The sequence below is a fragment of the Artemia franciscana genome, chromosome 11 (assembly GCF_032884065.1).
Source record: "Artemia franciscana chromosome 11, ASM3288406v1, whole genome shotgun sequence".
NCBI classification, from domain to species: Eukaryota; Metazoa; Arthropoda; class Branchiopoda; order Anostraca; family Artemiidae; genus Artemia; species Artemia franciscana.
The window spans coordinates 40992489-41019840 of record NC_088873.1 but is presented as its reverse complement, the minus strand read 5'-3'; the positions used below and the strand labels follow the sequence as shown (position 1 = coordinate 41019840).

Sequence of the window (27352 nt, the reverse complement as noted above, 5' to 3'; positions counted from 1 at the left end):
ATCTCTTCATATCAAGATTACTATTTTTTTTGTTCTTCATATTCCCACTAAACAATAAAATTGACTGATTACTAGAACAATGCTCAGCCATAGGAACTTTTAACCCTTGAATGATACTAAGCTTTATTAGTATGCTGTTGAGCAATGTGTATGTCATTAATGACACTAGTAGTGTCTTGCTCATTAATGCGGGCACAGCTATTGAACAAAAACCTGACTTGCCATTTACCCAAACAACTAGGTCAGAGGAATTATTCTGACCTAGAACTAGAACCTAAATATTAAAATAAGAGATGGTTGAGAGGGGCGCCTGATCGGCCAATTTATTGAACATCGCTGCAACTTCATTTACAAAACACTTAAAATTGGGTCACTCTAAAAGAATCCTTGATGGACATAATCAACAATGCAGACCGAGCACTCATGTTGGGATATAGATCAAAATGACAACTTTTTTCATTGAGAGAATCACAAAAAAAAGGAAAAAAAGATAGAACCCAATAATTTAATACTGGAAGTACATTAGATCAGGTCACATTTCTATTTTTCCTTAAAAAAGAACCGGTTCTACGTAATTCTTGCTGCTCACAGCACATATCGGTATCCAGCACTGAGACCAAAGAGACTAGTTGCTCCATTTTTAAGTACCAAACACGCATGCTCACGACTGCTCAAATTATTTTTTTTAATTTCCATCGTTACTATCAAAACAAATAACCAGGCAAGCGCGCACTCTATCACTAGTGATTTACGCCCGCTCACTCCATGGGACGCTAAAATGCAGCAACTTACATTAGAGCTGGGAAATCAGCTTCGTCGTCCACTCGGGGAGCTGAAGCGCCACCACCATTGGTACGCTGAAAAAAAACAAACAACAAATTAACACTAAATTTACAGAAATACAATTATTTGATTCTCAAGATACAAAAGATGGCATGCTAGCCATTCTCAGTACGAACACTTGGACTGTTAAAAAAAAATTATCCAAATATCTTGTGAAAAACAAATTACAAAAACCAGCTAAATTCTGTTAATTTGACAGTTTTTATGCTCATTCCCTTCACATCTTTCATTCGAATCTTATTGTTGCGTTTTCCCGTCATTACTTATTGCGGGCAAAGGACTAATTTGTGAACTTGTACAAAAAAAAGAATTGAAAAAAAAAATCCAAGTCCAGACCTCTTGTAAAAAATGAATAACAAAAAAAAAACTAAATTCTGTTAATTTGACGGTCTTGATACACATCCCGTTCACTTCTTTCATTCTGATTTTATTGTTGCGTTTTCCCGCCATATTACTTTTTGCGGCCAAAGGACTAATTTGTGAACTATATATATATATATATATATATATATATATATATATATATATATATATATATATATATATATATATATATATATATATATATATATATATATATATATATATATATATATATATATATATATATATATATATATATATATATATATATATATATATATATATATTTATATATATTTATATATATTTATATATATATATATATATATATATATATATATATATATATATATTATATATATATATATATATATATATATATATATATATATATATATATATATATATATATATATATATATATATATATATATATATACATATATAATGAATCGTGGCTGATACTCTTTTGAGGACAGCCGAAAAATTCTTTTTCACCTTACCTCAAAAAAAAAAAATAAAGTTTCTCTACCTTTCTCCTCTAAAAAATTTTCGTTGAAGTGTTACCTTAGCCATACGACGAAACAGGGTAAACTCTCTTGAGAGGATCGTAAACCAACTAAATCATTAAAGTATTTCGTCATACAATGACATGTGATTAGCTATAAATTTAATTTTTAATGAAAAATACTTTCGCTTTCAGTTATGCAGTTTTTAGTAGTAGTGGGCATCAAATTAAAGAAAAGAAGAAATACAGGTCGAGAATTAGCAAAACACGAGCTTTTAATTAAAAGTTTGAGTTGGTGATTCATTTCTAATTCTCAAGATACACGTGGTTGTCCCAAGTTTCCACGTCATCGGTTCAATCAGACCCCCTGGTAAATGAAACCTGGTATCCCCCCCCCCCTGCATACGACCTTACCTTCAGAAAATTCAGCTAAAAATTCTATAGATGGAAAGTAAAATGCAGACACTGGATAAAGAAGTCAAACACCTGACAATAAATACCCAAAGATTGTTTCGACATTCATCTCTAATATTAGGCACTACTCTATCATTATGTTTTTGTTCATGTGGTGAACTGATTAAATTCAATTTTTAATGGAAAATACTCCATTTTCAGTTATGCAGTTTTTGATAGTAGTCAGCGCTAAATAAAAAAAATAATAATAAAAGAACGCAAGTGGAAAATCAGCCAAATAAAGATGGCACCAAAGAGCTTAAGAAGATTTAGCTTTCATTAGAAGGTGTCAGAGTCATTGGGAGTCAATAAATTATCCATGTTAGAACTAAAAAGGAAAAGAAGCGATTTTAAGTAATAAGCTTTGATTGTTGTTGTTTTTTTGTTTTTTTATTTAACGCGGTAACATCGACAAAAATATAGTACTGCCCATAATTTAACCAACTGTAACAAAAAAAAACTAGAAAATTACCGTTTTGGGTATGACAGACCTAAGATGAAGCCAGAAACAAAATTTTTCATTTTGACGACCTTGGTACTTTAATTTCGCAGCTAATAATACAAAATGACATCAATCATCTCCCTAGTCTGTTTTTTTTTAAATTAAAATCAATAAATGATTAGTTTTGTATATGTTTTCATGGTTCAACATGGCAACACAGTTCGACCTTAATACTTAAATTTCTCAACTAATTATGAAAAATGAAATCAATTTAAGTAAAAATGCCCAAAAATGTGTCGTTGTCCCCTCCCCCTCAGCCATAGAACTTTTTGTGGGGCCAGAAGTATGAAATCTGTTTTTTCGTGTGTTTGACAATAAATCGATTGATTGATTGATTATATATATATATATATATATATATATATAAATATATATATATATATATATATAAATATATATATATATATATATATATATATATATATATATATGCATGTAGTCTAATACAAAAATAAAAAATTAAGACTTCGAGATGATCTTGAATACGCGATCATTGTATCAGATCATGGTTGTCGCAATACCGATTACTTAGTAAAGAGCAATGTGCTTTCCATGTATTATTTACCATTTGTTCTATTATTTTTTTTTCTCATAAATCGTATAGAACAATTCTGTTTGTTTTAATTAAAATAAATGAATTATTAATTTTGCTTATCGATTTTCACGGATCAACATAGTAAAACTGCGGAAAATTTGATACTCCCCTGAAAAGTTCATAACTTTAAAACAATCAAATAAAAATGATAGAAAACCAAGGTTTTCAGGTATAGATAGAACTAGGATGGGCCAAGGAGATAAAAAAGTTCTTACTTTGACGCCCTTCCTGCTTTAAAATCAAATCTTTTCCAGACCAAAATTCTTAAGCTTCGAAATATAAGTTAAAAATGAATATTAAGCCGTGTTTTGTGCTTATACATTCCAATCTACTTCCAACCGGAATATTTAGGCATATAAAATATAGATAAAAATAACTATAAAACTGTGTTTCGTGCTTGCAGATCCAAATCTTGTTCTAACCGAAATACTTAGGCTTCGAAACGTAGATTTAAAATTGTTCTTATTTGATCCTGAAAAGAAGAAGAAGTTGCACACTTACCGCAACACCGCCACGAGTTCCTCTAGTGGCCCCGCCTCGTGGGCCACCACGACCTCCACCACGCCCACCACGAGATCTTTCTTCATAATCACCACGACCTTCTCGACCTTCTTCAGGACCTAAAAAGAGGATTCTTTGAGGAATATTTCAACGGAAATCAAACAATAAATATCCCAAAAACAAAAAGTGCTTAATGCTAGAGAATGAAAGTAGAACAACAACCACTTATTAATAAAATCAAAGTTGACAGACGCAAGAATATCCAATTTGCTTCGCGTATAAAGAGACAGAAACAGTTGTACAGTTTAATAGATTTAACAGATAAGCACTATGATTTTTTGGTATGATATTTAGAAAATCTCTTCGCAATCCCACACACAGACCACGGGGCCATTCCCGAGTTCCATTTACAGAGTACACTATAATCCAGGACGAGTAACATGCTTAGCAGCAAAATAAGTTTTTCAAACATACCTCATAGAAGGTAGATAGATAGATAGATAAGTGTATTTTAAAGCCAAGAGTAAGAATGGTGCTTCGGACCCCAATTCGTTGGGTGTGGACCACTTCATTATCTTTTTGATGAGGTAAACTCAGTATCCACAATAGTTTACCATAATCTTTTAGAAAAGCAATTAGAAAAAAACATACATAAACATCTGCTTTAAACAGAGATACAGGGGATATTTTTTACAAGCCCTTTTTATGATAGTCTCACAGAGAGGTTCAATACATAATCAGTGATCAAATGTTTAAGAACAGCAATATAAAAAAAATAATCCATTGTTCATGTTATTACAAATTGAATTAATAGACAGCATACTTCTTTAGCCATGGAAAAAACTCATCCCCAACTCCATTTTTGGACATCTTACCCACTGCCCTTTCTCCATTTATGGAATTATTTCGTTTCTGTTGATTTTCAGGCACACACTCTTTTTGTACCAAAAAGTAGCTCCTTCTTCCTACGTACTTCCAAAGGGTAGTTTTTTTTTATGGTACATGACCGTTTAGTGGAGGTCTCTGCCAATAAATCTGCTTTGTTTTCGTTTTTGGTGCCGAACGTAGTCCTCGTGTGTTGTTTCTTTTTCTATTGACTTTTTTTTGTTTCCGTTTTTCCGTGCGTCCCCGGGAAGTTATTATGGCGGGGAAGGGAGTTTGCACCTCCCCCCCTGTGGATATATTCGCTTATACTTAGGCGTTTGAACGGGATATCTCTTAATCTTTCGGACCTCTTGTATTTTGAGTCGTCAAACTCTGTTTATCTGTAAAATTTAAACTAAACATATCTTTTACTTAATGTCCACTGAGTTGAAGTAAACAGCTCCTCGCAAGACAGGTTTTACATTACAGAGCTCGAGTCTACAAACTAGAAATGTTCTCCACTACGGTTTGGAGTTCCACATAACTTTACAACCACAATGAAACTGTTACACACACCCTCTCTATTATAGATTGTATCATACTGTTCAAATTATCACAAATGAAGATTTTTGTTCCCTGTGCAATCTTCGGTATGGAATGTTCTATGGTTTTAGTATGTCAGCCACAGACAATAATTTCGCTTTAATTCTATGGCTGATATTCAGTTCTGTTCCGAACTATATTATTGAAATTTAATGTATATTAGATCGATAATACCTGCAATAGTATTTGAGAAATTCACCGCAGCACCAAGCCGCCCGAGATCGATACAGATACACACACTCCTCCTCATCCCAATTTATTCAAAGCCTCCCTCTTTATATCCTCCCATGAAGTTCCAATTTTCCTTAAATCTTTCCTTATGACATCCTCCCACACCATTCGAGGACGACCTACTTTCCGTTTAGCACTAACCGGTTGGCCAAAAATAAAAATCTTTGGCAATCTGTCATCCTTCATCTGCAGAACGCGCCCCAACCACCTCAACCTTCTTCTCGTTATAGCCCTAGAAAGCGGGATTGAATAACACGTTTCGTACAGTCTACTGTTTGAAATACAGTCTGCCAGTCGGGCACCCAAAACAATTCCATAACTTCCTTTGCTCCTCTTCTATTTTTTAGAACATCCCCTCCTCACTTTGTCTCTCAGCCCCCCCCCCACCCAATCTGAGGTCGATAGATTTTGACACTTCCATTAGCTCTGTGCCATATAAATTAATATAATTATTTAAAATTAAAATTAATATGCTATACAAATAAAATCAATAAATTCAATGATCTTGTAATTTCGGTGTAAATAACAGCTGCAAGATCAACGTAAAATCGTTGTTTCAGAACGACCTCATACCTTAATTTAAAATCCCTTTCATAATTATATTCCTTTTTAAAAATGCTCTTGTTCTAAATAAACAATTTAAAAACTTACGTTCCCGTTCGGCATCACCATTTCGCTGGGGTCCACCTCTTTTCCCCCTCAGCTCTCATCCAACCCCCCACCCCCGATCTGAGGTTGATAGAGATCTATCCCACATAAATTAATATGATTATTTAAAACCAACATTAATATGATATATAAATAAAACTAATTTAAAATAATAAAAGTTTTAATTAAATTTAAAAACTTACAGTCCCGTTCCGTATCACCATTTCGGTGGGGTCCACCTCTTCTCCGCGTCTCTCATCCAACCCCCCACCCCCGATATGAGGTTTATAGATGTTGACACTTTTATTAGATATGTCCCATATAAATTAATATGATTATTTAAAATTAACATTAATATGACGTATAAATCAAATTAATAAATTCAGTTATCTTGTTTAAAATTATTTTGTCAAAGTAAAATTTTTTGTTTCAGAACGACCTCATATCTTAATTTAAAATCCCTTTCACAATTGTATTCCTTTAAAAAAAAGTTTTTTTTTTATCAAAATAAATAAATTAAAAACTTACGGTCCCGTTCGGTATCACCATTTCGCTGGGGTCCACCTCTTCCTCTTCCTCGAGGTCCACCACGACCAGGTCCACCACGACGAGAGTCAGCAAAACGAATATCAATATCAATGTGTTTTTGTCGTCCAGCACGTTGCAAGAATTCACCAGGGTATTCCTTGAAAACACAGCTTATTATTGTCTTCTATTTCAAAACAAGCTACATTCAAAGCAACAAGCTACATATACATTCTAAATAGGGAGAAGAAAATGAGATGCAAGAAAGATTGGAAAAGAAGTAGATGAAAGAAAATGTAGTATTATTCCATTACTGCTCAATTCAAAATTAGACTAGTTGAAGGAAGAAGCTTATTCAGAAACGATTAGGACCAAGAGGCGTTGAGTTCAAGTTATTACACTTATGACTTCAATAAAACTTCCAATTTTGGCTTTTTTTCACGTTATTATCAATAAGAAATATATAGTATTTTTGAAAACCTTGTAAGATAATGACTGACCCATTACTGTATACTTTAGATACGTCATTTCAGCTTTTCATTGGAGAGAGAGAGGATATAGCTCAGGTTTTTCCCCTGAGAAAAAACAAAACCAGGAAAACAAAAACTTGACAAGTAGTACAAAAGTACACGTAGCAAGTGACAAGTAACGCTAAAAATATTAACATCAATGTTAACGTTAATTTAACGCTAAACACGTGAAGTCTTGGACATCTTACCTACCAGAACATGATATCAGATGTCAACACAGTTTGGCTAAAACAGAGGGCTACTCTCCTCTTCGTGACCGACCCGACTGCAGCGGGGGGCGGGAGGAGTCTATTTTTCAACATCAAGAGGTTCTCAGACATAACAAATAATGTTGAACTTAAGAATAAGCATCCTAGTAGTATCTTATATGGATTCTTTCCTAATCGGACAAATACGAGGCCTTTTTGACGAAGCCTCTAATACTGGTAAAGTAAGTCTGATGAACAGTTCAATTTTAGCCAGCCGTTGTGAAATGTAAGTTTCAGGCCAGATGAACGAATTTTTATCAGCTACAGAAGCTTTACACAAGACAACATTCAGAAAACAGTAAATTCCATATCAAAAGACAGAAGTTCTATAAAGGCGAAAAAAAGTTGAAGAGGCGAACAACGCTACTGATAAAACAATTTTATATCGATTAAATTTCCTTATTTGTCTGTGGTGGGGACAGTTGGTATTACGTTTAACATTATTACCTGAACTTAAAGTAAAAAAAGAAGAAGTGAAAACTGGAAAAAACAGAAAGAAAAGAGACAGAGCAAATTTCATTTTTACCTGATTTTTTCGGTTAAGACCTCTGCTCAACCGTCCTCAGTGCAGAATAAAAAAAGGAGAAAAAAGTCCAAAGGAAAATTTACCCAAAATATCTGTATGCAGTACTGCAAAAAGGATGCGTAATTTCATCAAGATTAGCTATGAAGTTCAAAGTGTTTTATACCAAAGTACATAGACACCATCTCCTATGCTAAATATGAACCGTTTGAAGAAGCTACAGAACATTTTGATTTACTCACACGCTATGTGATCAGTTAGACAGAATTTTGGTAATTTGAAATTATCAAATTTTTAATAATCAAAATTTAGAAATTTTGAAATTATCAAATTTTTAATAGTTTGTCTCATACTAGCGGCAATCACTCATCCATCAATTAGTTCTGCATGGAATTAAATTTAAATTAATAGAAAGAAAAGCCTGTTAAATGGAGATAGTCTCATTACACTTAATGGAATTTCGTAACTACAGAAAGACCTCGTTTCAGCACTTATAATCAGAGGCCTCAATTTTGGAAAACGGTATTTCTTCACAACCTATCTAAGGGCTTATTCAACACGACATTTTTTACATAAATGACTCTTTAAGGGAAGAGGATTTTCTCCCTAAAGAAACTTACATTTTTTTTCACATTTTGCTTTCATTTTTAAACAATTCAACAGTTTTTCTCATTTAGTCTATCCACCATAAAAAGAAGTGCCTGCTACGAAAGTAAGAAAATCTTGAATTGATTCAGTAGAACGTTTATTCACATTTCTCATTATCTTCTGAAACCACAGTTTCCTGATATAGACATTTTAGGTGTATTTTGAATTAATGAAAAACTAGTTTCTTCTTATTTATCCTATTTTGTCGAATTTATCCCTTCAGTTGACTATTGAAATATCAAGTCTTTTTTTTCGATTCGAAAAATATCACCTTTCTTGCTTAATTTTGACATTCTCACTACTCTATACTTATTCAATATTAAACGGTTATACTGCCCGAAAGATTGTTGAAATGCTTGACTGTAATCATTTCCTTTGACTTTCTGTGTAAATAGCAAAAGTGTCCGCTTGTGTATCTTCCCGATTCAGTATAGCAATAAAAGAGAGAATTTACACAATGAGAAATATGTTAACAGTATTAACCAAAAAAAAGAAAAAAAAATCCGAGAAAATCTTGGTTTTCAGGAAAGAACAAACTGAACCCATTTAAGTTGGACCCAAGGGGCAGAAATTTTGATATCCTTGGTACTTTGAGGACACAAGAAAAACTAACCTCTTCTTCTTCTTCCTCGTCAGACTCTTCTTTCTTTTTCAGTTCTACCGCCTTTTTCCATTGTCCCCCGTCTTCACCTTCACCAGGTTTTCTCAGGTTATATTCAGGTTTCTTCCTTTGTCCTAGTACACAACAAAAAATATACTTCAAACAGTTCAAAATATCTCAAGGACAAAAATAATTTTGCTATTTATTTCAGGTAATGGAAGGATAAGTCTGTATAATCAGCGGGTTCATTGGCCCAGACACATGTCATCATACATTAACATTAAAAAACAAGCACTATACCAAAAGTAAAGCAAGATCTAATTTAATATTGTAATTCAGTAAGGATTATTCAGGATTCTTAAGAACACCAGAAAAAACAGGCCTATAAATCCAAAAAAGTTTTTATGGGAGGTAGCGGCATCCCATCCCTAATCCTTCCATAAAAAGGTATAAGAAAATCTGCCACTACAGCCCTACCCTCGTGCGTTACAGTAGGTAGCTGACTCAAGTATGGTCAACTTGAAAACGACTAACTCCCATACTAGCAGTAGACGCTCAACTCTCCAACTTTGAGTTCTGCCTCCCACAAAATTGTAAATAGTTTTTGAGACCACCCTGGCTGTATATTAAACATTATCGTTTTGTTTACTATTTTTTCACTTCTCCTTTTTTTTCTCGTACGTAAGAAAGTTCTGACTATAAAACTGCATAATATTCCTGATAAAACAGACGACTCACCTTTACAACTATTCAAAGGTTACAATAGAATTCAGTTTGATTATAGCATCCATTAGCGCAGATTATTTTAAAACCCTGATTGAAAAATTTTTCTTCTCTTTTCATGGTCCCCACATCGCAAGAGATAATCCAGAGCGCAAATCAAAATCGCCTTAAATCAATATTTATTCACCACTTTAATAAGACATTTCCACTGTGTAGAGGGACAACAAATGCCAAAAATATTACAGAGGGCCAAGAATATTACAATGTTTGAGATTTGTTCCTATTAGCTGTATTTACAAGGTTAATTTTTTTTTGAAAAAAATTCCAATTTTAATACACCATTATCATTTTTGTGTCAACTATCAATTTTCTAACTCATGGGAAATTCCACACCAACAGAGGCTGCTAATTAAGAAATAATAGGCGTAAATAATTAATTTAAACACTACTTAATATCACACTAATAAAATTCCCTACAGTCCCCTAAAAAATTTATGCAAAGACTCATCCTTCTCTCCACATATAGAGCAACTGTAAGGACCGTCTCTCAATTTAGCCCTCCCTAAATATTTCCTTCGCACTCCAAGAGGCATAAAATCCCCCTTACAGACATTACCGCTCTTAAACCTTCCGGACTTAATCACATTTTTAGATAACCTTCTTTGCCCCAATTCTTCTTGACCTCCGCATATAGTCCCAGGTATAGTGAAACGGCCTTCTAAGCTTGTAAAACCTAAGCTCATGGAGACTAGCCTAAAGGCAACTAACCTAGATTCAGTCCCTACCATCCCTCCTACCTCTTTTCCCTCATTACAACAATTGCACCTGCACTATCTAATATATTATTCACGTGATTTGGCCACGAATCCACAAATATTGTCTAGCCCGAAGGCCTAGCAATGTCCTTTACTTGGTTCTACTGTTCTAGCAATGATGCATGGACGGATAATAGATAGACATATCTATTAACAAACGAACTAATAATCCTAATAAGGGGGGATTAATTCCAGGTTTGCTTCTCACTCAATTGGATTATCTGTTTTGGCTTTTTCTACAATCATTCCACAACTATTCCATTTTAATTCAAAAATCAACGAATTTTTTCAAAAATCAATCATTTTTCCTCCCTAACTTTCAAAAAGAAATAAAATTATACCTCTTAGCGCTTTCCATTCATCTAAAGTGAGTTCACGAGGTCCTTCAGGAGCGGCCGTCTCTTCAGTAGCTTCTTCACCTTCAACAGGAGTTTCACCAGCTTCAATAACAGCCCCTTCGACAGCTTCACCTTCAGGCACCCCTTCGCCCCAAGATTCAACTGGTGCATTTTCCAATTGTCCTCTGAAATTGAAAGTGCTTATTGAGACAAGATGTGAGAATCAAAATTGAGTGAATAATGTGAACAGTGTCATCAGCTATGGGAAGGAAAAGTCCAATAATCATAATAATCATGGGCCCAGACACAATTTCATCATACATATTCAGATAAATGAGACAAAAATATTCAGGAAAATCATAGAACTAATATTTTTACTAAAAAAAATTTTTTTGAGGTTTTTTAATGATGCACTGGATGCATTTTATTGCATTAGTTTTCAGACAAAATCCTTAGCTTAAAATTATTATTTTCTAATTTTTAAAATTAAATATTAAGTAAGTTTTAGTTTGGTGTAAACCTGCCCAATCTGGTCCCGCAATTCGACAATCCTTTTCACAGCATCATATCAAGAATTCTACCTTGGGCAAGAAATTTTGAAATATTTTTTTTTCCCACAGTCACAAGAGGCCATATTTCTTTAATTATGTAGTCCACTAAAAGATCATCAATTGACCTCTGATAAAAGTTTACTTGGCTTTTTCTAAAAAAAAAATCTCTGTTTGGAAATCTTTTTCTAGGAGGTTGTTCTTTTATGACTTCAGAATCCAAACTGCTGCAATCACCAGGTTGACTTTGAAGACACGCATCTAAATGTCTACTTATTTTTCACTACTGGTTGTTATTCTTTTAATAACAATTTTTATTTTCTCTCTTAAAGCTAAAAGGTTAATTAAATATCAGAGCTGATATTTGTGAAAATATACGTTAAATAGTTTGATATTTGTGAAAATAAATGTAAATAGTATTTTCGGGTTTATATATTGTTTTTAATCAGTATGCAGTATGTAATGGATGCATACTGCATCCAAAGAGCCCATAAGTTATTATCAAGTGAATTAAAAGTTATTTTGCTTTTCAAACCTTGTTTTTAATGATGAAGGAATAAGTTTAAATTACTTGATTAGCCTTTCAGCTTTAAGAGCGAAAAAAACTTGTTATGAAAAGAGTAACAATCAGTAGTGAAAAATAAGTAAACATTTACAAGTCTACTTGCCATCAAATTTTAGAAAGTTAGCCATTTTTGTACTTATCACCTGCCTCATCTCCACATCAGTCTGTTTTAAACCGACGCTATTATTTATCTGATAAGAAGTAAAAGCTTGAAACATAAACTAAGTTTTTAATACCTTCTCTAAAATAGTTTCTCCACTTATGTTCCATCCACTTCTAGTGGCTTTTATTATTATGATACATATATTATACTTTTTAGTTTAATATTTGTACACTCAGTCCAGTTAAAATATTGTCAAATACTTTCCTACTTCTCAAGACTGAATAATAAGAATGTCGATCAATGAAAAATGTCGCCTTGGCTACTGAACTTTCTGCTGTCTAGTGGCTTTTATTATTATGATACATATATTATACTTTTTAGTTTAATATTTGTACACTCAGTCCAGTTAAAATATTGTCAAATACTTTCCTACTTCTCAAGACTGAATAATAAGAATGTCGATCAATGAAAAATGTCGCCTTGGCTACTGAACTTTCTGCTGTCTAGTGACTTTTATTATTATGATACATATATTATACTTTTTAGTTTAATATTTGTACACTCAGTCCAGTTAAAATACTGTCAAATACTTTCCTACTTCTCAAGACTGAATAATAAGAATGTCGATCAATGAAAAATGTCGCCTTGGCTACTGAACTTCTGCTGTTTTTATATATACTGTTATATATGCTGTTTTATATATTTTATATATACTACTGTACCTACTCCAGCACAGTACCCCTATGGATCTTTTTGTTTGATTGATAAAAGTATTTAGGAATAATGAAAAAGCTAAGGATTTAAATACTGAAAAATACGGATTTAAATACTTGTACTTGATTACTTCCATAACACTAAATGTACACATATATATATAAATAGATTCTCATTGTCGCTTGTCTTCTAACCACAGACAATTTTAATCTTTTCTTGATGTCATGACGTCGTCAAATGTTCGATATAGCCACCCTGGGAAAAATAAGAATTCTTTCTTAAAGTTTGTGACCAATTTAGATCGTCTTTGTGTCCAAAATGTCAATTTGCCGATTTCGCGGCCAGGCCCTACCACTGCAACAGGCTTGTCGATATTGATTCTCATCTTTGATTTTTCATTTATATTAACTGCAGACAATATGAGCCTCTTCTTGATGTCTTAGCGTCAGCAATACAGGCTGTGATTAGATACAACCATTATGGAAAAAATACAAATTCTTCTTTAAAGTTGTGACCATTAAAGTTACCATTGCTATGCAACAGGCTTGTGTCGATATTGATTCTCATTGTCATTTATCTTGTAACCGCAGACAATGTGAGCCTCTTCTTGATGTCTTAGCGTCAGCAATACAGGTTGTGATTAGATACGACCATTATGAAAAAAAAATACTCCCTTATAGTTGTGATCTTTTTAGATCGTCTTTAGTGGCCAGAAATGTCAATATACAAGTTAAAAAAAAAAAAAAAAAACTATGCAGTCAATTTCGATAAACGTCCCAGCACTCGAAAAATGGTAAACTTGTAGATATTGATTCTCGTTCTATGTAAAAACCTCCAAAGGAGTAAGATTTGTTTGCTACTTCTTCCCAGGGAAAATGAAGGACTCCCCAGGAAACACTGAGCGCTGAAGGGTCCAAATGACTTGTAATAAAGAGTTACATTGTTTATGGCATCTTTGTAGGTTTGTATTGGGTTTCGAGCCACTTTTTGTTGGCGTCGAAGACTGTGATGGCTTTGTTCTTATATCGTAATATTTCTTTTGTTGATCACTTTCATTTTTTGAATCAGTCTGTTTTAGCTTTTGCTTGTATTCTAACTGTGCATTTTTTGTTTTTACTCCATTTTTGGCAGGTTCTGATAATCACTTACTCGTGATTGCTTGTAATTCTCACTGCCGCTTATCTTTTAACCGCATATTTCCTTGTTCTTGCAGAACTATCTAGATAATTTTTTTAGGCCAGAATATCTCAGTGTCTCATGTCTTCTAACCGCCCGTATTTTTGCTCTTCATTTTCATTTTTGACGCGCCCTAAGTCTCGTTTTCTCATGTCTTCTATCCTCCTGTATCTTCGAACTTCATCTTCATTTTTAACATGTTTTATGCTCGCTGTTGCATATTATCTAACCGCATTTGACTTACTTCTTTATTTTGGATTTTGATGATTTCAGACAATTTTTTAATGCCCCTGGCTTTAGCAGCCCGTATTGGTCTTGTTGCAATTGATGGTCCAGGTTGTTGATTTTCACCCATTGTGAATTTAATACCAATGCAATGTCAATTTGATCATTCAAGCAAGTCAGGTTTCTACTAAGCTTCGAACTTTTGGTTTTCTTTTTTTAACGTTTTTGAATTATTCAATCCCTTGCTAAATGATATACAAATATTTTTGCAATTACCAGTTTTTTGCTCTTCAAGCACTTTAAGGCCGTGATTAAGTGAACTTGAAAACATCGAGCTTCAAAATTGAAGTAAGGTTAGCCTTCTGTCTTTTAATTCTCTAGAGACCGTCGATTGTCAAAACTTCAAATAGCACCAATTATCAAGTCTTGTGAAAGGTTTTGAAAGGCAGCTTCCTTTGGCGAGATGCTTCGGCCGAGAAATAGTAATATATTTGGCTGCGTCTTGCAAAGCTTGGTTACCGACCAAGAGAGAAGAGAAAATGAGCAAAAGAGCACTATCATTCTCAAGTACAAAATGCCCATGTATATGAAGCTGTAACGGCATGTATAGAGTGCATTTTAAAGTTTATTGTTTTTTCCACTTTTTTTCCTAGGGATGGGCTATTTAAAATACCTCAGTTGATTAATTCGAAACTAAACACCAAAATTAGTTGAAAGCTTTCTTCGACGATTCTTAGAAAACCAAAGTTTTCTTACGAATTAAATTGAAAAAAAAAAATTAACTGAAAGTAAGGAGTGACATTAAAACTTAAAACGAACAGAAATTACTTCGTATATGAAAGGGACTGCTTCCTCGTGAACACCCCGCTCTTTACGCTAAAGTTTTTTACTGTTTTAAAAATAGAGTTAAGAGAAAGAGTCGGACTTTAGCGTGAAGAGCGGGGCGTTGATGAGGAAGCAGCCCCTTTCATATATGAAGTAATTTCTGTTCGTTTTATGTTTTAATGTCACTCCTTACTTTAAGTTAAAAAACACTTGTTTTTATTTAATTTCTAACCGTTTTTGAATCAATGCATGTTTTGATTTATGCTCTCCGCAGATGAATAATTAAAACGAAATTTGCCTATTTAGTTTTTTTTGGCTAAGTGGCTTTTTCATAGTTTTGATCAAATGATTTTGAGAAAAAAAGGAGCGGGGATGCAGGTCTAGTTGCCCTTCGATTTTTTGGTTACTTAAAAAGGCAACTAGAACTTTTAATTTTTCATGAATGTTTTTATTAGTAAAATTATTAGTAAAAATAAATTTTTATTAGTTAAAGATATACGTAACTTACAAATTACCTTACGTAACGAACTTCAATATTCTCATATTTTTATTACATATATGAGGGGGTTCACCCCCTCGTCAGTACCTCGTTCTTCACGCCAAAGCTTAAATTTTGTCCCAATTTTTTAAGAATGACCCCTGAATCACAAAAGCCGTAGAATAAATAGTTGAAATCTCTAAAAATACTTTAGCATAAAGAGCGAGGTATTAGGAGGAGGTGAGCCCCTCATATGCGTAATAATTTCTGTTCTTTTTAACAGAAATTATTACGGAATATTTACAGGAAAATAATAACAGGAATATTCTGCTCCTTTCAGTTGAAAAAACTTTGTCATATTTATTTTTTCATTGTTTTTTTTTTTACAATGCTAGAAAACCCTGCGCTCCCTTCATGGAAATTTTCTTCCCCCATGACAAATTCCTTCATGAAAAGTTCCCCCAACATACCCCCCTCGTCTCAACCCCTGCCCCCAACCAAATGAAAACGCGCCTGAAAACGTCTGTACATTTCCCAATAACCATTACTATATGTAAGCACTGGTCGGTGATTGTAACTTGTAGCCCCTCCTACGGGGACTGTGGGGGAGTAAGTCGTCCCAAAAGGCATAGTTATAAGGATTTTCGACTACGCTGAATAAAATGGCTATCTCAGAATTTTGATCCGATAACTTTGGAAAAATAATTATATTTTTTGGTCACTTAAAAAGGGTACTAGATCTTTTCATTTCCGTTAGAATGAGCCTTGTCGCAACATTCTAGGACCACTGGGTCCATACGATCACCCCTGAAAAAAAAAAAAAAAACAACAAATAAACACGCATCCGTGATCTGCCTTCTGACAAAAAATACAAAATTCCACATTTTCAAACAGTTCGTGGTAACGAACTGTAGTAAGGAGCGACCTGGCTCAATAGTAACCGTAACTCTAAAAAATGGAATTTTGATACCAATAGTTACATCAAAAGAATGAAATTTTAAAGCTGATTTTAAATATTTTAAATATGATTTTAAAGTTTCATCAAGATTAGTCTTACCCATCAAAAGTTACGAGCCTGAAAAATTTGCCTCATTTTAGAAAATAGTGGACCCCCCCCCCAATAAAAGTCATACGATTTCAACGAAAATCACACCATCAGATTCAGCGTATCAGAGAACCTTATTGTAGAAGTTTCAAGCCCCAATCTACAAAAATGTGGAATTTCGCATTGTTTGCCAGAAGACAAATCACAGATGCGTGTTTATTTGTTGTTGTTTTTTTTTCCCAGGGGTGATCGTATCGACTCAGTGGTCCTATAATGTCGCGAAAGGGCTCATTCTAACGGAAATTAAAAGTTCTAGTTCTAGTGCCCTTTTTAAGCTCTTTAAAGTTCTAGTTCTAGTGCCCTTTTTAAGTGACCAAAAAAATTAGAGGGCACCTAGGCCCCCTCCCACGCTCATTTTTCCCCAAAGTCACCGGATCAAAATTCTAAGATATCTATTTTATTCCCATAGTCGAAAAACCCAATAACTATGTCTTTGGGGACGACTTACTCCCCCGCAGTCCCCATGGGAGGGGCTGCAAGTTACAAACATTGACCTGGGTTTACATATAGTAATGGTTACTGGGAAGTGTACAGGCGTTTTCAGGGGGATTTTTTTGGTTTGGGGGGAATATTCGAGGGGGGAGGGTTACCAGGGAGGATCTTTCCATGGAGGAACTTCTCATGAGGGAAGAGACTTTCAAAGCAGGGGGCGCAGGATTTTCTAGCATTATTCAAAGAAACAATGAAAAAATAAATATGAAGTTTTTTTCTACTGAAAGTGAGAAGCAGCATTATAACTTAAAACGAACAGAAATTATTACGCATATGAGGGGTTTACCTCCTCGTAATACCTCGCTCTTTACGCTAAAGTATTTTTAGTAATTTCAACTATTTATTCTACGGCCTTTGTGATTCGGGGTCATTCTTAAGGAATTTGGGACAAAATTTAAGCTTTAATGTAAAGAGCGAGGTATCGACGACGGATGAGCCCCCTCATATACGGAATAAAAACATAAGAATATCGAAGTTCGCTATGTAATTTAATTCGTAAGTTACGTATATTTTTTACTTACGAAAACGTTTATAAAAATTATAAGTTATAGTAGCCTTTTTAAGTAATCAAAAAACTGGAGGGCAACTAGACCTCCTCCCTCGCTCCTTTTTCCTCAAAATCTTCCGACTAAAACTATGAAAAAAAATTAATATACAAATTTCGTTTTAATTATCTATATGCGGAGAGCCAAGATCAAACCATGCATTAATTCAAAAACATCCAGAAATAAAAAAAAAACAAGTTTTTTTTAAATGAAAGTAAGGAGCGACATTGAAGCTTAAAACGAACAGAAATTACTCCGTATATGAAAGAGGCTTTTCCTCCTTAACGCCCCGCTCTTTACGCTAATGTTTGACTCTTTCTCTTAACTCTACATTTTAAAATAGTAAAAAACTTTAGCGTAAAGAGCGGGGCGTTGAGGAGGAAAAGCCCCTTTTATATACGGAGTAATTTCTGTCCGTTTTAAGTTTTAATGTCGCTCCTTACTTTCACTTAAAAAAAAACTTGTTTTTTTTAATTGTAGATAGGAACTTGAAACTTCTACAGTAGGATTCTCTGATACGCTGAATCTGATGGTGGAAATTTCATTAAGGTTCTATGACTTTCAGGGGTTGTTTGCCCCTCACCTGTGCTTCCAAACTTTGGCCTCTAGATTGCGCACGAAAAATGCGGGATCAAAAATCCGTTGACAATCCTTCAATTCGTCGCAATTCAAGTTTCTACCACCAGTCACGATCCGGTAGAATGCAATGGTTTTGTTCCGCCTCAAGGTTTGTCGCTTGACCTAAATCTCTTGACTTGTCTAGTTCTTCGGTGTACCGCATTATTAGGTATTTTGGATATTTGCATCTACCAAGCTCCAAATACTTTTTACAAAAGCGCTGTCTATGTGTGGTAACACTTTTAAGATGTATACCTCGCTTTGATTTAATTTTCCCCATGATTTCGGCTTTGTGTGCACAACTTTACTGAAGGCTCCTGACTATACGACTATACTGACTAACGATTCTTTCCGGCAACCGACTTGAAAAAATTTCAGGTACCTGAAAGTATTCTAGGGGACCGTTAGAAAACAGGAAAATACATCGAAAAATGGTTGCAATCATCTTACAGGTTGTCTTCTGTTCATGATAGTACCGATTTTTTTCTAAAAGCAATATCCTTTATAGAGTACACTTGTAAAAAAGACCTAGACATTTTCTAAGATTTCTAAGCAATTAGAGGAAATAGAGGAAAATCCTTGCAAACATTTTATAGCATCTTCAAGAAGCTATGGCCTGATATTAAAAGCGGCATCTCCCGCCAATGAATACTTGAGTACTTTTTAAATATAAATTTTCAATTTAACATGGCGTTTTCGAGTTCCATCAATTCACTTAATCACGGCCTTAATAGAAAATTGCGTATACATGAAAATCTTCAATTTTTCCACATAAGTCTGACAATGTCAATGCAATAATGATGAACTTAATAATAAGTATTCTTTTTTTATTTAGGGCTCAGCGAATTTTCTCAAACTTGTGACCAATTTAGATTGATTTTTTCGGCGAGAATATTTTAGAATTTTCAATTCTACCAATTTTCATGAAAAAATATGAAGTCGTTTTTGAGAAAAAATAAATATAAAATATACAAATATACATATAATGTACAATTAGCGCTTGTTTTTAAAGATAGTATATATATATTAACTGGAACCCCTCATTTAGGTACCTTGAACCTTTTGCAGGATGTCCCCTCCTGTCCAGAAAATAGAAAAAATAATTAATTAAAAACATTGTTCAATTATGGACTGTGTTCCTGATTTCAAGGATTACTTTGAGCAGACTTAACAGAAACTGAAAAACTAAAATGTCTAAATTACCTATTGATGAGTAATGGATGCTGGATTTGTCATTATTATTTTTCTTTTATTATTTATCTACTATTGCTTTCATTTCAGATTTAGCTCTTAATTTTCATTATTCATTTTATAGGTTATTTATTTTTAACAGATTTAATGAAATATTTGATTCAATAAGTAAGTAGCTATATGGACTTATGTGCAAAAACTTTGGAAAAACAATAATTCTTAAAACTACTTACTCAATATCATCCCTAACAGAGCCCCAGTTGTGGGCACCGCCACCTTCTTTCTTTTCTGTAGGTTTAACGCCTGTCTGTTCAGATCCGGATCGTCGGTCAAAGTCTCTTCTAGGTCGTGGGTCTTGGGTTCGTCCCCCACGAGCAAATTGACCTCGCCCTCGGTTGAATCCGCCGCCCCCACGTTGACCACCACGGAATCGTCCTCGATAGCCCTCACCACCAAAATTTCCACCTTCAGATTCATCACCAGTAGGTCTAGGTTGAAACTCTCTGAAATAAAAGTGTTATATTTTTTCAACTGATATGTAAATTATAGCCCAAACTTTAAAAAAATGAAATTATTTTTGGAAAACAATATTTGTTAATTCCAGACTTAATCAAGCATTCTTAACCCTAATGAAACCAGTTCTGTAACATAACCCTGCTTCACAATGACATTTCAGAGCAATCACTCCTTATTTGATAAAAGAATGTGAACAAATTTTACATAATAATGAATGAACCTTTACAGCTCCTTATGACCCCCCCCCTTAAGGAATTTTTTGTCTAAAGATAAGATGTCCTTTGCCTTTTTATACAAGATCAACAATTCTAGGGAAAACAATACGAGGCATTTCTTCCAATTTTAGATGGGTACACCTATCTACAAACTTGGGGAACTGGATACCAACACTTGGGTTGAACCCCCCACACCACAATTTCATAAGTTTGTTTTAACACCTTTCCCCCTCTAAAATAAAAATACTGGATACGGGCTTGCCTGACATATACACAATTCAAAATGCAGGTCTGTATACCTGTCATTAAAGGGTTTTGACAATGGTAAATTCAACAAAGCACTTTATATTTCAACTAGTCATAATACTAGAGAGGTTTTTATCTCTTCTTTGACATTCTCGTAAACTGGGAAATTCTCACAATATAGTTTGAAAATGCAATTGCAATTGGACCATAATTCTCTCTGAACACAATTGCAGCTATTGCTACAACTATGCTCAATATAGACAGCTGACAAAAAAAAAGTTTGAAGCAGCATGAGCAGTGAAAGTAGGTAATTTCACATAAATTTTACCTACAGACAAATATTTATAAATAAATAAATGATAAAAAACAAAGACATAAAAAAATATATACAAAATAAAACTAATCCTGCTAGATGACTGCAATTTTATCCAGGGTAAAAATATTCTACTAAGACAGAAACTGAAATTTGACTAAAATTTAATTAAATGTTCAGTTTTACTAGGACCAATTAAAATGTAAAGATGGTGTTGTAAGTCCATTATTATTTTATGGAAGGGAATTTAATTTACAAACTAAAATAAATATAAATTCAGAGTTTATTCATTCATCAATAAACTTACAACAAAAAACACTTAGCTTAATCTCCCCTGTAAAGCTCTATGATAAAAAAAATTATTAGCATTAATTAAATATTATCATTAATATCTTACATTATTAGCAAATGCTTATTAACAAATATTTTTTAACATAATAATTTAGATAAAGAAATATTAATCAAATATAATTTAAATTAAATACTTCTTCAGATCAGTACTACATTACCTTAAATCACCATGGGTTTGTGATGGATTTTAGCATATCGTCGCCTGAAAGCAGTTTTGTCGAATGTTTCCCCCCCCCCAATAAAATGAGTAGTATACACAAACAAGTTTTATAGAACACCCTTTTGCACAGTCGTTGTTTAAACTGTAGTAACTTCACCTTTGAAAATGGCGCTAAGCCAAAATCGATCTCACGAATAGTGGAGTAACTATGCTCAGAATTTCTGATTGTTATACTCAGGATGTGTGAATGCTTCTTCAGAATGTCTTGCATCATGTAGCTCACTGTTTCATTACGATTTTAAGGCACACACGAATCTGACCATGTAATCAACTTTTGCTCAGCAAATCAGCTACTTTTGGCAAAATGGGCCATGCTGTATGTGATTTGGAAAAAACACTTTAAAGAGATCAAAGAATATGCGATTCAGTAAAAGAGAACTACAAAATGAACACTTTTTTTCTTTTACAAAAAATTGCATTTGTAACTCAGTTTAGACAAAATTGTTATTTTGAGCAAAATCACTCTCAGGCGACAATATATCCTAGACTTCCGGTTCATATGCAACCCATTTGAAATCATTTTGTAATCACTATCATTTAGTAAAAGTAACAACTTTTTAGATACAACTTCAATGCATTACAAAAGAACAAAAGATTCAAAATACCTGTCTTGTTCATTACGTCGGTTATTCCTTTCCTCACGCTCTCTATCACCAAACCTTGGACCAGTGCCCCTGCCTCTCCCTCTGGGTGGTCGGTTTTCTGGAAAAGGAGATTAAACTTGAGACATAGAAAAATACTCAAAGATTGCTAAAATATATCTTTTTGTGTAATTCTGTCCCTCTGTCTCCCACTTGAAGACCTTCAAACGTCTAGAGAATGTGTCATATCAAGTGACCATTCCTCTAGCCTTCAATGAAGATGCCTGATAAATTACCATAATCTTATTTTTATGCCCCCCCCCCAAATGTTTATTTACAATCACAATATGCTCAGCTAATAAAGACAGTTTAAGCAGGAGCACTGAGATTGTACAATTAAAATAAACTTGGTCCAAGAAGTCAGGAAATAATTTTCATATGATTGATACCCCCATCCCCCAAGAAGAATTAACAACTTCACCCTGAAGAATACTTTTTTGTTTAATTTTGGCCCCTCCTTCCATTTTAAGTCTTCTACATGTCTAAGGAATGCAACATTATTAGACAGTCACTCCTCCAGCCTCAATGAAGATGTCTGATAAATTACCATAGATCTACCTTTTGTTCCTGTTTAATTTCACCTGGTTGATTCAACCCATCCCCCAGAAAAATTGATAAGAAGCAAAGAAGGAAAGAAGGAAAGTCAAATCCACAATTTTATTGACACTCAAATTCTGTGTTACTAGAGATTAGATAATGTTAATAATGTCAGTTTTTTGTTGATAAAGCTAATGCATTTTACTTCTCTGACCTGAAGCTTTTCTTCTATTATCCTATTTTTGGCACAGTAAAAATACTAAAATCATCATTGTAAATAATTTCTTAGACCACACTGCTTTTCCATTTTCGAAAAATTGATTGAAGAAAAAACGGGTTTAATTTCTATAAAGCAGTGAACAAAAATAAAATATATAAACTACACTTTAACTAAAAAAATTAAAATACTCTGAATATTTCGGCCCCATGTCTGGGAGCCTTTCTCAGCGGAAAAAAAAAATTCTGCTCACTCTTGTCTACAGATGCAAAAGGAGTGATATTATTCTGATGCATAAGCTCTTGAATTCTAAATATCCATTAAATAAGCCATTTCAACTTGACAAATATGCCAGAACTAGGGGGCATAGTAGGAAACTATTTAAGAAGAGAACTGCTGCTAGAATATGCAATAACTTCTTCACTAACATAATGGTGACTGTGGAATTTGCTCACCAAAGAAGCAGTCACTACCCCCAGTACTGCTGCCTTTTCAAGAGGAATTGATGGATAAGTCATTGAAGCTGTGATAAAATGAGTGGGATGCTATTGAGACATCTGACCATTGTCATCACTATCCAGTGATTCTACAGGATTTAATCCCTATTTTGTTGGACTATGTGATTTAAGGTAATATTGAAAAGGAGTCTAATTGTAGAATTTTCATTTTATGCTTACTTTAATATATAGCCTAGGACTATACATATAGGGGAGGGGATATGAATTTTCAAAAATGTTCCTTGTTTTGTTCTAATATATCTCCTTATAAAAAGCTGCTATTCTTAACCTTTTTTTCATCCAAGTACCAAGATATTAAAACTTACTACAAAATAGAACATTGAAGAGAGAACTCTGATGATAATCTCATCAGGTCCTTAGAATCACTGATCAGAGTGGAACAAAGGAAGATGTTCACAAACAAGAACAGCCTAAGAAGTTAGACTTGTTGAGTTTGTTTTTGTAAGTTTATGTTTTTCATTTAATTTAGCAAGCAAGAAAGTGAATATATTACTTAATATGTTTTCTATGTTTTTTCCTAAATTTAATAATTACTTCTGGTGTAAATCCCATTGTTAGCCCTTAATGAGGTTTGGTATTACCTTGAATAATACCAAAGGTAAGGTATTTCCTTGTCTCATAGTTTCAGGAATATGAAATAATGTTAAAAACTGATCATATACAAAATTCCAGGGTTGCTCCAGATCTGAGAATTGTAAAAAGAACATTCCACAGTAGGCCATCAAAGCTGATGTCCAAGCTATATAATGGACTTGTTTGATCAAAACCAGAATTTGGTATGTGTGTGACAACCCCATTAAGTAGAGGTAACAATAAAAAACTAGTGCTTACAGATTCCTATCCTCTCCTGTTGACAAAAGCATGAGGATGTCATCATGGTGTACAGAATGCTGTGCACTCAGTCCTTGCAATAAAATATGCTTGAACTTGGCCAGTCAATAAGAACTAGAAGACACACAAAGAAGCTGTACTGCAAACAAACCAACACAAGTTGTGGGGCTCTGAAACTCCCTAAGCAAAGGAGCAGTCTCAGCCCCTAGGGTGGAGGCTTTCAAGGGAGCTGTGGATAAAGATATGTCATCAAAGCCATGGCTTCAACAATGGGATACAGCCAACATGTTGGCTCAACATCTTGACAAACAAATGCCTACAGGATTCCTTATTTGCTGGACAATGCAATTCAAAGTAAGGTAATTTAAGGTAATAATCAGCTTTGAAATGAGCCCTTAAACAACTCTATATGATGCTGAGTGCCCTGCTAGAAAAAAAAACTGAAAAAAAGAAGATTTTGATTTTTCCTTGTTGTTCAAGGTGGGGGATGTAAGTTGCCTGTTCATGGTTTTCAACAAAGGTGATTCCAATGGTGTACAATTCTTAAAAAATCCTCAAATATGTTTCCAAAATACCCAAATGATAAATTTTGTGATCACCTCAATAATGAGATAGCTAAGAAATAAGCATACCTTCCAAATCATAAATTTCATCCTGAAGTCAAATATAGCATTCATTTCCATCAGAACTTTGCCAACACCCCCACTCCCTAATGTACACCCTGAATTGCAGATATGCAACAAATTTTTCATTATTTTGACAAACCTTTACATCAATTTTAGGAAAAGAATAACTTACAAAGAGTCCAGCACCAATATACAATTCAGGGTAGCCTATGTACTACACTTTAAGCTGTGGGGCAGTGGCAAAGTGCTTTTCTGATGCAAACATCTCTTTCTTAGCTATCTCATTAGTGTGTTACTTGGAAATTTTACCAAAATAAAATTTTACCGTTGAATCTAATGGAAAAAAATGGCAAAGGCAGGTCTTCAAAAGAAGACATGCTTGAACAAAAAAGACATTTTTAGACTGCTAATTCTATGCTTATTTTCAAGGTTTGGTTTCCATTTTGGACAATTTATCTGTAGCCCCTCTCTAATAGGATTAATACATTGGTTTTAAACTTACTATTTTATTATAAATCCATTTTGCTAAAGTTATATAGTCTGTAAGTATTGATTTATCACAATTAAGTTTGATATAAAAAAAAATCCAGAACTTTTTTAGAAAAAAATTTAAATTTTTTGGATTAAAAAATTCATTTTTCAAATCCACCATGTTTCTTGTGTTGACTTTGTTATTTTTTTATATACAGGTGAAACTGTAGTTTTTAAACAGCATAACAGAATAAGGAAAACATGGTGGAATTGTTTAAAAAATTTATTCAACTTAATCTCAACAATTCATTGTTGGTGAACTAGGCATACAACTTTAAAAATGGATTTCTAATGAAATGGTAAGTTTGAAACAAATTTGTTAACCCATTTTTATATCCAAAAATTATCAGGCCATTTTCAAGGGTCCTAAAAGGGTTTAAAATTGCATTTGTGACAAAAGCAATTATTATATTCAGAAAAGCATAAAAAATGGCATTTAGTGGTGTGTTCACTTAATTTGCTAGTCAATAACATTAACAACAAAATATTTAGTGGTAGGCCTACTGTTCACTTTATTCATCAGTCAATTATATGAACTGTTAAATATTTACCTGAATTTCTCAATTGAGTTTCTAAGTGACAGATCCTTGAATGCATCCCATTAGGGGCTCAAAAGGAAATTTGATAAAATTCACTTCTACTACAAATTCAAATTTAAGCACTTTTTAAGCTCTTAAAATGATACATTTTCAATTAAAGTATGAGTTATCTATCATTTCCAACAAAATAATACTGTTTTCTCCTTGCTGTTTTTGACAAAATAACACTACATTTTCTTAGTGCTAAAATTATTTGTAATAAGGACAGTTTAGGTTAGGTTAAAAAGAGCTTAAATTTGAATTCAAGGTAGAAGCAATTACTATATTCATAAAGAGCATAAAAAATGACATCAAAGTGACATTTTCACTTTATTGGTAAGCCAGTTATTTGAACTGCTATAATTTTACCAGAAATTTGTCCCTGATGCAATTATTACAGGCTATTTGAAAAGAGCAAAACAAGACATTCTTTACTAAGTGATGTATTCACTTTCTGCCTAAACTAAATAGCCTAAAAGATAGAATAGGCTATAAATTTTAGCCTAGGCCTACCTTGTTTTCTGTCAAAAGATGTAAGATCTTAACACATTGATTTACAAAAATGAAGAGTTAAACTTTGTTTTAGTACTGAAACCTTGCTCAGACAAACTCCATCAAATTGAGACTGTAGAAAGCCTATTTTAATAAAACAAAATAGAGAAGGCCTATGATGCATAACCAAATTTACACAACAAAGAAACATTAGTAAATATATGTTTAGGACCACCAACAGACAGCATAGATCATCAGAGAAGCAACCATATTAGAAATGAGCATAAAAAGCCATTCTAATGGTAGCCTATTACTTCTTTAGGAAGTTTCCTTCCCAAGTTGCCAACCACAGTATACTTTCAAAACTATTCAACACTCATTATACAATTGTTATTTAGACTATCACTCAATATACAGAAACCAAACCTATATTAGAGATAATGAGTGGCTATTTACTCACCCTGACCAGCTGGGGCTCCTTGTCTCTCAAACTTTTCTGTGGGTTTCACATCAGCTCGTTTGTTCTGAACTTCACTGATTGTTTTACCAGTTGCAGTCTGGATTTTACCTTGAGCCTTCTGGTCAACAGGCTTGGCTTTCACATCTTTCTTTTCTACTTTTTTCACTTCAGATTTCTTATCTTTTTCTTGAGCTTTTAAAGCTTCCAAAGGATCTGCTTCTCCTTCACCTATAAATAAAGCGTATCTATTTGTGATTCCCACACCGTATGAGGCTTCCATGGCCTCGACTTTGTTTCCTTAAAAAGGATGTATTTGGATAATTTGGGCTTCTTCAAGCCGTTCCACAATTTGCTCATTCAAAAATGGCCGTTAACAATATTTTTCTTCTATAAACCTTTTAAATTTGGGTTTT

General features: G+C 33.6%; 1 protein-coding gene across 1 annotated transcript; it reads right to left on the bottom strand.

Moving 5' to 3' along the window:
• Positions 1 to 297: 297 nt before the first annotated feature.
• On the bottom strand, positions 298 to 27317 carry LOC136033227 (SERPINE1 mRNA-binding protein 1-like). Its single transcript, XM_065713940.1, has 8 exons — positions 26940 to 27317; positions 22114 to 22210; positions 19881 to 20150; positions 11066 to 11247; positions 9199 to 9320; positions 6640 to 6796; positions 3766 to 3884; positions 298 to 857 (listed from the first exon to the last, which is right to left on the bottom strand). Exons 1-8 carry the CDS (start codon positions 27217 to 27219, stop codon positions 789 to 791), a joined length of 1296 nt encoding a protein of 431 aa, XP_065570012.1. The 5' UTR covers positions 27220 to 27317; the 3' UTR covers positions 298 to 788.
• Positions 27318 to 27352: the final 35 nt, after the last annotated feature.